General features: G+C 40.2%; 1 protein-coding gene across 8 annotated transcripts in view; it reads right to left on the bottom strand.

Moving 5' to 3' along the window:
• The window catches only part of PRR14L (proline rich 14 like), an 82,853-nt gene that overhangs the window by 22,138 nt on the left and 47,904 nt on the right, over positions 1–12,811 (bottom strand). For 7 of the 8 annotated variants that reach the window (XM_023733719.1, XM_023733715.1, XM_023733714.1 and 4 more), the window contains 4 exons: positions 4,903–10,189; positions 2,310–2,381; positions 1,522–1,693; positions 870–976 (listed from right to left, as the gene is read on the bottom strand). In XM_023733719.1, coding sequence (XP_023589487.1) covers positions 870–976; positions 1,522–1,693; positions 2,310–2,381; positions 4,903–10,189 — 5,638 coding nt within the window. The remainder of the gene's footprint in view (positions 1–869; positions 977–1,521; positions 1,694–2,309; positions 2,382–4,902; positions 10,190–12,811) is intronic. The other variant, XM_023733718.1, reaches the window with a different exon arrangement.

The raw sequence follows: 12,811 nt of genomic DNA on the forward strand, positions 1-12,811 counted from the left end.
GATTCAGTACACATTTTTTCTCAACTGGACTGTAGACCAATCTTAAGTTTTGGGGACTTTTCTTATTCACATTTTACACATAAGTTCCTGAAACTCAGAAAGGTAAAATAACTCATGCAGGGTTACATAAGGGACCACTGTTAGGCTTCTTCTGCCAATGAGAAATGAAGGGGTGAAATCCAAGTCTGTAGATCTTTCTAAGAAGTTTGTTTTTACAGTGTGTTCATGTAATATATATAAATGGCAAAAATGGAATTGCACCACATATATAATTTGATAGTCTGTTTTCTATTTCCAGTTCACTTTATAGAGTTACTAATTCTCTATGTCATTAAAAAAAAAAAAAATCTTTGAAAACTGAATTTTTAATGGCGATAATATAGACCATAACATGGATCTGGCATTTTCCAAAAAATTAAACTTCTCTCCCTCATGACATTTAGACCCCTTCCCAGTTGTGTGTGCCGAGTGTTGGAAGCCTGGACACAGGAGTCAGGTAAAGCTTGTAGTAGACAGAAAACGTGTGCCATGGGCCGACACTACAACCTGACACAGGTTTCTTAACCACTAAGCCTCAGTATCCTCATCTACACATGGGGATAACAAAGTACTTACCTTACAACGTTGTTGGAGGATGACTGAGATTACGCATGCAAAGCGCTAGCACAATACCTGCACTCAGTCAGCTCAATAAAAATTAAGAAAGCATTAAAATATTCTTGTACATAAATCTCTGGTCACATTATCAATTATTTCTTTGGGATAAATTCCTAGATGTATAATAAATGGATCCAAGTATATGGTCATTATATTTGGCCAAACTATTTCCCATAAAAGTGAAATTAGTTTGTATTAGAGAAGGAGCTCACCTTTTGGGTCGAGGGAGGCCCATGGGGGTAAGGTTAGGATCTGGTTTAGGAATAGTTTTCCGGATGCGAATCTGTGAGACTTTCTTTGGCCTCTTCTCTGGCTCAGCCTATTTTTAAGGGTTAAGAAGAAGGATTTCCAAGTTATAAGACATTTTAAATATGGAAAGTCTCCCTTCTTCACAAAGACATCACTTCCTCAGTTTATAGATGATTCTATTAAGTAGCCTATGATAAAGCTCCCCATCCTCCTGCCAACTATGTTTTCAGCAACTACTCTCCTTTATATAACTAAAACAGAATTGTACATTCAGTTCAGATATTATCAGTATGAAAGTTTGCAACTGTTGGAGACAGCAGACATTGCAAAACTGAAGAACATCAACATTCACTCATCTGAATGCACAAAACAGCTCTTTGGTCCAATTCTCTACACAATGTTAAATGCTCTCTTCAAGAAAAAAGGATCTGCAACACAATATAGATGAAGAAATCCAGGGTATCCTTTAGCAGCCAAGCAGAAACACTCCTCGCTTAGTAATCTCCAGTACTCAGCTGAAGCTAACAGTGGTTAAGTAAGGATACTCAAGTGCTAATCTATGCCTGTCATGGACACTGCCAGTGCCACAGTCACATTTCCCTACCAGCATTTTACCTCTTTCTGTTCTGGAGGACTGCTCTGTGGTCGAGGGCACACTGCTGTCACGCCATCCAGCTCATCAAATCCAGGAACTTGGAACTCAGAGGCTGAAAGCAGGAGCTTGCTGACAGCTGTTTCTGTTACCAAGCAAGACTTTGGTACCAAGGCAGAGAATGGAGGCTCTAGCCTAGCATCATGGAGAGAAAGACAAAGAAGAAAAATATGAGAGGTGTCCACTTTTTATGTCTGGCACATTCAACATCTTTATACGTCCAACTAGGGCTAAAACTTTCCCTCTTTTTCAGGAATGGCATCTCCAGTCAACCTGTTTTCTGTTCACTTCTGGAGGTAGCCTGGGTGCATATGCAGAAAATTGCCAAGAATGTGGTTAACTCATTTCATTGGTATAGAGCAGTTTTATAAGGAGAAATGTAAAAAGGAACAGGTTTTTGGAGGGGGGAAGACATTCTGAGAACCAAACAAATGAATACTGCTCAGAGGAGAACAATCCCATTCAGGGAATGAAGTTGGCTAAATGACCAAGATATAAGGGGACTTCTGGAGCAATAAGCTGCCTGGAGATTTTGGCTGTTTTTTATAAATGGTATTGTTCACACATCCCTATTTGCCAGTTGTAACGAGCACATTCAAATCTGAGAGCTGTTCACCTGAGAGATGTGGATCAGGTTTCAAAGGAGGACAAGAGGTCAGAGTCATGCCATCCCTGCCCACATCATGTGCTCTCCCTCTTGCACACAAATATGTGGCGAACCCTCGTGTGCCAGGCACCATAGCAGGCTTACCTCATCTGACTGCCTCTGGTGCTATACACAGCTTCCATGCCTGGAAGAGGCACATATGGTAACATGGTGTGGCTGAGGTGAAGCAAAAGTACAAAAGCAACAGGTAAGTGGAACAACAGGAAAGATTCTGATGCCACTGCGAGTACTTAGCACCTGATATTTAATTAGAACCCAAGGAATATAAGAAATTTCAGTTACCCAAGAAGACGAAAACCTCCCAGCCATGAGAATTATGTGCCCATTAATGAATGGAGATAGGCGGACAGTAAGATTATTTTCTAATTTAAATGGAAAAAAGGTGGAGAGAAAAATAAAGAGAGGACAGTAAGAGAAAGAAGGAAAACAGAAATGATTTTGAGTCTTATCCTTCTAATTAAGTTGGTGAACATATATGTTAAAGTTTTTTTAAATATAATTTAAATATAAAATATACCAGTCAACTCTGTATTAACTCTATTATAATAAAATTTGATAGTTTCTATAGTCTTAGAAAGAATTCCATAGAAAACCTATTGTTTTAAGAAAGTAACATGTGAAACAAGGCAATGTAAAAGTAAACTGCTAACAGGGTTGTTTCTTTTAAAATTAAGCTACCATTTTTATAAATGAATTCTGGAGAGCTTTTTGTGCCTCTCAAAATAAAACCTGCATCAATTTCTACTGAACCTAGAACATAGTACGGGTTTAACTAACAAGGCCATATGATCCATTTCCTCTAAGAAGTAAGACAGACTTGTTTAATGGCTAGGAAAGAACAGATAATTCAGATTTTGAGAATAATGCTCCACACCAGTGCAGGATCCCTTGAGGAGTACTGATAAAGGAAGGAGAGGCAGGGTGGAACACTGGAAAGGGAAGTGACTGAGTCAGGAGTCAGGAGATCTCGGGTCTAGTTCTAGCTCAGCTGAAACACTAGCTGTCTGAGTGATCTGGGTTAGAAAAAACCTTGAGGTGCCTTAGCTTCATCATCTCTATTAAAAGCAAGTCTCAGTTCTTGGGGGGTAATTTTACCAGTTTACCATGCTGGAAAATACTTGGAAGTGTGCTTAGAAAAACAGCAGACTTCCTAAACTCTAAGCCCACGCCCATGATGTTAGAGCACTTTTAGAGCCAAGGAGAGGAAAAAGTCCCTATAATCACCAGCCTTCCACCTTCCATTTAAATTTAAATAAAATTTAAAAAAAAAGCCAGGCTAAGGAGTAAGGGAGAGGGAGAAAATATTCTACACCAGGAAACAGAAAAGTCAGGGGGGAAAGAGTTCTAGAAGAAATAAGAGGGCCAAAGGAAAACACCTTCATGGGGTGAAATGACTAACTACCCTCTGACTGACCTAAGGAGTAAACATATTTTAAAGAAGGTAACACAATTTAAAGCAGTTTGTCACAGACATACAGCACAGAACAAATATGAGATATCAGAGGCATACAATCAAACTAGGCAATGAAAGCAATGATTTGTTCTACGGCATACTGATGGCTAGATTACATGAAGTGGACATTTTTCTGTTAACTATAGGACAAGGACTTTTAACAGTGATTCATCTTTCAATTTCAATCAGCAATGTTCAGGCTCTGGGGTGTTTTCCAACAACCCCTTCATTTATTTACTTTTTTTGTCAAGATGCTCAGGAACTATACAATATGCACTAGCAGCTTTTTAATGACACAGAATTATTCTGCATAAGAGACTGCTCAGATATGCAAAGAGCAAGGCTTCATCTAGGCTATTTGGAATTTTAAGGCTTTTTGCTGTTGTTGAATTTTTATACAATAGCAATACCAAACCAAATCTACTGCCATCGAGTCAATTCTGACTCATAGCACCCCTATAGGATAGAGTAGAACTGCCCCATAAGGCTTCCAAGGAGCGGCTGGTAGATCTGAACTGCTGATCTTTTGGTTAGCAGCTGGGCTCTTAACCATTGTGCCACCAGGGCTTCACAATAGCAACAGAAAGTGCAAATTATAAACGGGATTTATCTATTATGTCTAAAGCAGCTCTTTAAGAATTCTTAAGATAGGTAGTTTAACTCTCAAATTATTTTTCTTCTCTTATTTTTAAATAGGAGGTAATATGATATTAGTGAAATTATTTCCAGTGGCCATATCACAATAACTCCTTGCCAGTTCACTTAAAATTCTGTAAATAGCTAAGTATTTATTCTGTATCTTTTACATGCCAAACAATGAGTTAGCTGCTGGCTGTATAATGCCTTGTAAACAAGATAATAGCTACGAACCATTATTTTCACTATTTATATAGAGCCTTTAGCTCATACTGGGTGTTTGTTCTTTGTAAAGCGGAGGCAAGAAGAGAAAATGAGGTTAAAAAGACTTGGTGGTTTGAAAAATGAAATGATAGAAAAAAGAATGGTACAAAATACAGGAGTAGATTCTGCAGGATATTAGAAGGGTCTACACTTAAGAATTAATGTTTCATTTTCCCAGCAGAGACTTGTCAAGGTAAACAGAAAATGCAGACATAAAGAGGACCCCAAATAACCTTGCATTTCCAGAAGTGTTCAATCCCCTCTCCTCTCCCAGGTGGCAAGAAGAAAACCAAGTATTTGCAAAGAACAGGGGACAAATTTTACCTGCTTGTCGTGCCCAGGCTTGGCTGCAGGCTTGGCTGCCACTTGCTGTGATTGGAATGAAGAGCAGACATTTCGAGGGGGCAGGCAGAAGGCCCATGCTGGCTCCAAATGGACAGCACCCTGCCCACCGAGTAGGGCAGAGAACAGAAGACTTTGTCTGCTATGGACGCTGGAGACCTTAACCCTTTCAAGCCCTGTGTAAACTGTGTCATGAAGAGCCTCTGTATGGTAGGCATGTGGCTGGAGAAGCTCCGTTTTTTTGTCCAGATCCGGTAACATCCAGGGGAACAAAGTGCTAGCAGCGTATGAAGGCCAAGAACAGAGAAACCTGCTCTGGTCTGGACTATGGCAGTGCCACCAGAGTCTTGGAGAGGAGCTGGAGGAGCCTGGGAGTGAGCCTGACTCTGAAGGCCAGTGTCTTCCCTGAATGTGGCCATCCCAGAACCACCGTGTGAGAAGAAGAAAGAAAACGTCCACTTGGGAGGTTGAGATGGGCACCTGGGGGCCTCTCCTAAGGCAAGCCTTGCTGGAGCACAGTGCTCAGGGAAAGTCCTGAAGGCCTCAGCTATGCAATCTGAGCCTGAGTTCATGTGAAAGGATACTGGAAAGATTTCGGTACCAAACAGCAGGGATGGCATCTTGTTGCTCAAATCTATGAAGCTCATTTTGATGGCTTCAAGAGGATAAAGTGCCACGGGGTTACTGTTAGGCTTCTTATCCCATCTACTAGCTGCCAAATATGGATTCAGCTGCATTGTATTATATGAAAATCCATCCAGGAACCTTTTATATCTGAGTCGCTTGTAGCTTTTAGCCATTGGAAGGAGTTCAGAGGAACAACGCCAGTATCTCAGTTTCTGGGTCTTTGTGGCTGGGGCCAGTTTACATGCGAGGATGGACAGCTTGCTTAGTAAGGCTGATTCTTTGGTAGGCTTCCTGAAGTTCAGGCTCCTCAAAACATGGCATGGAGCAGCCCTCTGCTTTGGTATGTGGCTAGTTGAGCTCCTGGGCATTACTGTTTCAGATTCCAATTGTACAGATACAGACACAGCATGTGAACTGAGAAGTCTAGGTTCTTTTGTGGGGATGGTTTCTGAGGAACTCTTTAAAAAGGTGGAGCTTCTGATTTTCCTTAGTTTTCTCCCAACCTTTACTTGATCCTGACAGGAAGCTCTTTTACACGTTCGATGGGGCTGCTTCTTTAAGGGAAGCACACTTTTCTGATACGAAGTGTTCTCAAAGGCACTGTGTATTTCATCACATCCAGCAGAGCGGGGATCTTGTGCTTTCTGGGGAGTGCTAGGAAGGCAAGGGCCTGTGGACAACTCAAGATCTTTTTTCAATGGCTGATATAAGCTTTCCACCTTTGGGTCTTTCAACTTCTGGGACCATGCAGCAATGTCACCCCTGGCCAGCTTTGCTAGGGGGATTTCCTTCATCATGGTGAACTCATCCTTGTAATCCTTAGGTGGGTTCTTATTTTGTACCTCATCAGACAACATATTAGATGATGTGCATTGTTCTAACATAGCATGTGCTCCTTTTTGATGTATATGCTTCTCTTTCTTCTGCAACAAGTTGTAGAAAACCTTCTGGCTGTGTTGTTCTTCGGCATCAACCAGTATTCTGTTGCATTTAAAGTGGGTCTGAGAAATCTTGCTCATATTATCAACATCACCATCTTCTCTGGATATCCTCTCTTTAGATTTCTCCCCAATAATTAAGTGACCCAGTGGTCCCCTCTGGTGTTCTTCGATTTCTTCTCTTTTCACTTTAGCTTCTGTTTCCAATGTCAAAGGCAAGTGTCTAACGCTGGAATTCTCATCAGGGTGACCAACTTTTGATATATCCTTTTTCACACTGATGTATACACTGGTTCCTTCACTAGGACTAATATCCCTTGGTGCTTCTTCCTTCATTTCAGGCAGGACTGTGTAGTCCTTTACATTTTTACAAAGTATTTCACCATCTTTTGATTTAAAAAGATTTTTTGAGTAAGTTTCTCCACCCAAGGTATTATTAACATTAGTTTCTGAATTTTCTTGAGAAGACAGATACAAAGGCAGTCTCTCAGTGGAGTGTAGGCTCCCTGGGGGAGCAGAGTTTTCATCTTGGCATCTAGAAGACATTGCCTCTTTTGGAGAAATTGCAAAGGAATTTTCCTCATCAGACACAGAATTTATTTCTAGTCCTGATCCTTTATCCATTACTTGCGGTTCTCTCAGAGATGCTCCTTTAACTTGCTGTTCAGGATGAATATAATTTAAAGACACATTTATTCTACCCAATACTCTTATATTTGGTTCACGATCTGCAACAGACTGTACCTCATGGGCACAAGAATCTGTACACAAGTCCATTTCACAATCTTTTAAAGATCTGCATATTTTCTCTTCACATAACTTTTTTAATTCAAGAGATTCCACTGCAGAGGAAGTAGCCTTGGGGAAATCTGGGTTCTGGTCAATCTTTCTTACAAATCCAGCATTCAGTTCTCCTCTCTGAAACAGGGCACTCCTTGAGGTTTCAGGTAATGCTCGTTTATCTTGCCCTGCACTGCTATGAAGTGTACTACATGTCTTTTCATCCAGCACTCCTTCTGCAGGTTTACTAGTACAGTCTGTGTAGACGGTGTCTACCATGCTGTTTGAGAAGTCTTTACAGCCAAGAATATTTTCAAAGGCTCCTTTAAAATCGTCTTTCTTTGCACCATCACAAGATGATGGGTTATTATTGCCTGAACCAGCCATCAGATCCTTTTGGTTGTGGCTTAGTTCTTTGCTAGGCTCTGTAATGGTCTCTCTCTGGTCACTGTCTTGTGTCTCCTTAGCTGGTTTATCTTCACTTCTCCATTCATCTGGTCTGTTTAGGTTACTCTGGCAGTCAAGGACTTCATCTGCCTTCTTATAAAGAGTTTCTTCTGCCTGGTTCATGCTTTTAAAACTGGAGAACATAACATTAGGAGACTGGTCCAACAATTTTTCAGGACTTGGAATGTTTGCAGATTGGTTTAGTCCTTGTGTAGCACAATCAGAGATGTCATACTTACAAAATACAGTCTCTTTGGGTGAATCCTGTCCCTTTCCTTCTAGCCCTTCCTCACTATGTCTGATGTGACTGGTGATACAAATGGTTTTGACTGGGGCTCCATTACTTAATGCGCCTACTGTCATTTTCTCTCTGATCTGATCTTCTTGAAGGCTATCTTTAGTTTCTCTCCCATCAAGTTCACTTTCCTCTGATGCGTAACTCAGTTTATGGGCACTACTTTCCGTGGAGTTTTCTATTCCTTGGGAGTGGTGGTGATCGCTATGCTGAAATGCATTTTCACATTTTGTTACAAAAGAATTTTCAACTTCCAGAATGATTTTGCTGGACTCAAAAGCAGCAGAAGCAGAACATATGCCCTCTTCCGATGCATTTTTACTTACACAATGGCTGCTAGTTTTATCCTGAGATTGAACATTTTGACATTCCATGACAGCAACCTCTTGAGGAAAGCCAGCTGCTTCATTCTTACTTGAGAGAAGCCTGGAATGCAGATCTTCCATGCCTGAATCAGCTGCTTGTTTCTTTCTTTCTAGGCTTCCTGGTTTGATGTTTAAGGTGGAACTGTTTGAAGAGGCACTGCAGGTTTTGTCACCTGGTGGACAGATGTCTTTCATTCTAGTCTTAATGGGAATGGTTTGGGTATTAGCGATGATGTCTGCTCTATCCTCAAATGGAGGGTGATGGCTCTGTTGGAAATTCTCACTTCTTGCTCTAGGCATCTCTTTGTTTATATTTAGTAGGGAGTCAGCTGGCAACTTCACGTGGTCTCGAGAATTAAGGGACACTTGTTGATTTAAAACACATTCACTTTCTACTTTGTTTACAACTAGTTCATCAGTATAAGAAAGTTCATTCACCTCACAAGGAATGCTCTGTTCATCTGAATGTGGAATATCATCATGTGAGGTCCATACAGTTTTTTCTGACTCAGGTCTGTAATCTAATTCTGGGGATGATGGAAACTGAACAGTATCATACTTGAGTTTTGACATCTCATTTATAGGACTTATCTGGTCCTCTGGCAGTATATTCAAAGGCGATTTTCTTTTAAACAGAAATCCACTACACAATCTTTCATTTAACTGGGTGTTGTTTTCCAAATTCCTCTTGATATTGACTAAGGAGTTCGAGTCTTTACTGTAAATCTTTTCACTTAATATACTGGGATCTATAGTGGTTGTCCGTTCTGGCTCTTCAATCTGCATCAACGAGGAAATACTGTTTTCTTCGTAGTTGTTGCCTGAATGGTTAATATTAGCAAAAGTTTCTCGGTCCTCATAGTTTGTAAAGCTTCCTTGAGTGTCTGAAGTGATTCTCAAATTATTTTCTTTTGACATTACCTCTGTGGTTTCAGTAAAAGAATTGGGCATTAAAGAACAAAAGCTCTCTGTATAGATACCGCCTTGAATGTAACGGTTATCGAGGAGGGTATTTTCTTTTAGGGAGCCAACAGTCTCTTTTTCACAAGAACAGCCAGAATGATGACCACTAGCATACTCTTCTGGCTGACTGGAATTAAAAGGAGAGCATTCTCCCCTTTCACTCCCAGGGCTCAAAAGCTGTTCTTCATTTTCCTCTCTGGAGGTCAAGTTCTTGCTTTGATCGTCCTGATCAAAACAGGAAGTATCTGTCTTTTCAGTAGATCCCTTCATCAAGCCATCACCTTCCAAATCACATTGTTCTAGAGATGTTGTTCTGGATTCTAGATTAGACAAGTTTGATGTGAAATATGAAACTTTATAATCTTCTTCCAAGGGTTCTACAACAACTACACTTCTCGTGGTCATGGGGCTGTCACATGCAGAACTGTTTTTTTCATTATGGTGGACAAGAATCTGTTGGTGATTGTCATCTGCTTCAGAGACAAGGTTTAATTTACATAACTCTTCCTTCCCATTGTCCACTTTGGAAATGTCACTGGTCCCTGGTAATAATGACAATGAAGAAGGACAAAGTTTTAATTCTTCATGTTCTTTTTCTTTAGAAGTTGTTTCTGTTAATCCAGGGTCCACAAAAGTTAAAGGCTCTAGGGAAACTAATGTGCTGGTTTCTGAAACCTCACCACTGGTCATGATTTTGTCTACTTCTGGGTATTCGCTGCACCCAGCTGAGAGACGTTTACTCACATTGCCATGCCTGTGTCCTTCATTATTATCCATCTTAGTCTCATTGACCTTCATACCTTGTGCTTTTTCAATGGATTTTAGTAGAGTTTCAGTTGTAATCTGTACATTTCCTAATACACAAGAGAAAGAAATCAAAATCAGTATGCACAGCACAAAAAGAATTGCTCTATCTTCATGAATTTAATCATGCAACCAACAGCAGTGTTACGAATTGAACTGTGTCCCCTGCAAAATGCGTTATAATACAAATCCTAACTTCTATGCCTGTGGTTATAATCCCATTTGGGAATGGGCTATCTCAGTTATGTTAATGAGACAGGATTAGTGTAGCGTGTATCTTAAGTCAATCTCTTTTGAGATACAAAAGAGATTAAGTGCAAGCTAGCAAAGAGAGACTGGGGAAGAGAGATGCCAAGCCATATGAAAATTGCCCAGAAGCAGAAGCTCTGAAAAGGACCAAAAAGCCCTCCCCTAAAGCTAGCACCCTGAATTCGGACTTCTAGCCTCCTAAACTGTGAGAAAATAAAGAATTTCTGTTTGTTAAAGCCACCCACTTGTTATTTTTGTTACAGCAGTACTAGATAAATACGACTAGCAGCAACAAAAAAAAAAAACCCAACTCAAAAAAAGAATTGCAGTTACTGCGCTATACCATTGGTTTTGCTCTTTGCTGCAAAATAGGAAAGAGGGCCAAAAATGTACCTGGAAGAAACAGTTAATTTTAAAATGTCTTTCTCTAAATGTTACTTACTCAGCATTCATAGATAAATGCTGGACAACTAAATACAACATAGAGACATATGCCTAGCTCAGAGTCTTGAAGAAGCTTCCATTCTAAAACAGAGTAGAATCACAATAGAGCAGCTTACATTATTAGATAACCACTTTATTATTACTTGAGCTTAGATAAGTCATATATAAAAATACCTCTTTAAAAAAGAACATTTACACACAAAACCTAATATAAAAGAGATTAATCTGTAAACTGAGTGTTAGTCTTGAACTCAATTACCTGCAATAATCACAAGACTGGTCATGAGCTGATACTTATTCAATAAGTTTGAAACATTAAAAAACAAAAAAAACCCTTCTAAGCAGATTGCAAATGCAACTCATAAAGAGGTTTTACTGTACAGTTTCTCTGAAATTCTAGGTATAGATGCACTATAAAGAAGTTCCCCAAACTTAAGTTACATACAGAGGAAAAATATTTCTACCCTTCCTCCCGCTTAACAAAACAAACCCAAAGCTATATAACCATATATACACACAACCATATATGTGTGTTTGTATATATGTATGCATGTATGCATGTAAGCATGGAGTCCTTAAATGGCACAGTTAAGCACTTCACCACTAGCCAAAGGACAGCAGTTAGAACCCATCCAGAGGCGCCTCGGAAGACAGGCCTGGTGCTCTGCTTTTGAAAGGTCACAGCCTTGAAAACCACTGCGAAGCAATTCTACTCTGCACACGTATGGTCACCATGAGTCAGAATAGACTTGATGGCAACTAACAACAAGTATGTAACAGGACACCTGGACTAAACAGATAAGCTAACAAAAATTACTACTAATTTCTTTACGCCTCATCCATTCTGCATAACTTTTGTTGTTGTTGTTAGGTGCCCTCAAGTCGATTCCGACTCATAGTGACCCTATGGACACAACAGAACGAAACACCGCCTGGTCCTGTGCCATCCTCACAACCGTTGCTATGTTTGAGCCCATTGTTGCAGCCACTGTGCCAATCCATCTCATTGAGGGCCTTCCTCTTTTTTACTGACCCCCTATTTTAACAAGCGTGAAGTCCTTCTCCAGGGACGGTCCCTACTGATAACATGTCCAAAGTATGTGAAATGAAGTCTCGTCATCCTTGCTTCTAAGGAGCATTCCAGCTATACTACTTCAAAGACAGATTTGTTTGTTCTTCTGGCAGTCCATGGTATATTCAATATTCTTCGCCAACACCACAACTCAAAGGCATCAATTCTTCGGTCTTCCTTATTCACTGTCCAGCTTTCACATGCATATGAGGCGACTGAAAACACCATGGCTTGGGTCAGGCGCCCCTTAGTCGTTAAAGTGACATCTTTGCTTTTTAACACTTACAGAGGTCTTTTGCAGTAGATTTGCCCAGTGTAAAACATGGTTTGATTTCCTGACTGCTGCTTCCATGGGTGTTGATTATGGATTCAATTAAAATGAAATCCTTGACATCAACCTTTTCTCCATTTATCATGATGTTGCTTATTGGTCCACTTGTGAGGATTTTTGTTTTCTTTATGCTGAGGTCTAATCCATACTGAAGGCTGTGGTCTTTGATTTTCATCAGTAAGTACTTCAAGTCTTCTTCATTTCAGCAAGCAAGGTTGTATCATCTGCATATCACAGGTTGTTAGTGAGTCTTCCTCCAATCCTGATGCTGTGTTTTTCTGCATACAGTTCAGCTTCTTGGATTGTTTGCTCAGCATACAGACTAAATAAGTATGGTGAAAGGATACAACCCTGATGCACACCTTTCCTGACTTTAAACCATGCTGTATGTATCCCCTTATTCTGTTCGAATGACTGCCTCTTGGTCTATGTACAGGTTCTTCAAGGGCACAATTAAGTGTTCTGGAATTCCCATTCTTCGCAATGCTATCCATAATTTGTTGTGAGCCACACAGCTGAATGCCTTTGCATAGTCAATAAAACACAGCTAAACATCTTTCTGGTATTCTCTGCCCT

The sequence above is a fragment of the Trichechus manatus genome, unplaced genomic scaffold (genome assembly GCF_000243295.1).
Source record: "Trichechus manatus latirostris isolate Lorelei unplaced genomic scaffold, TriManLat1.0 scaffold00061, whole genome shotgun sequence".
Lineage (NCBI taxonomy): Eukaryota > Metazoa > Chordata > Mammalia > Sirenia > Trichechidae > Trichechus > Trichechus manatus.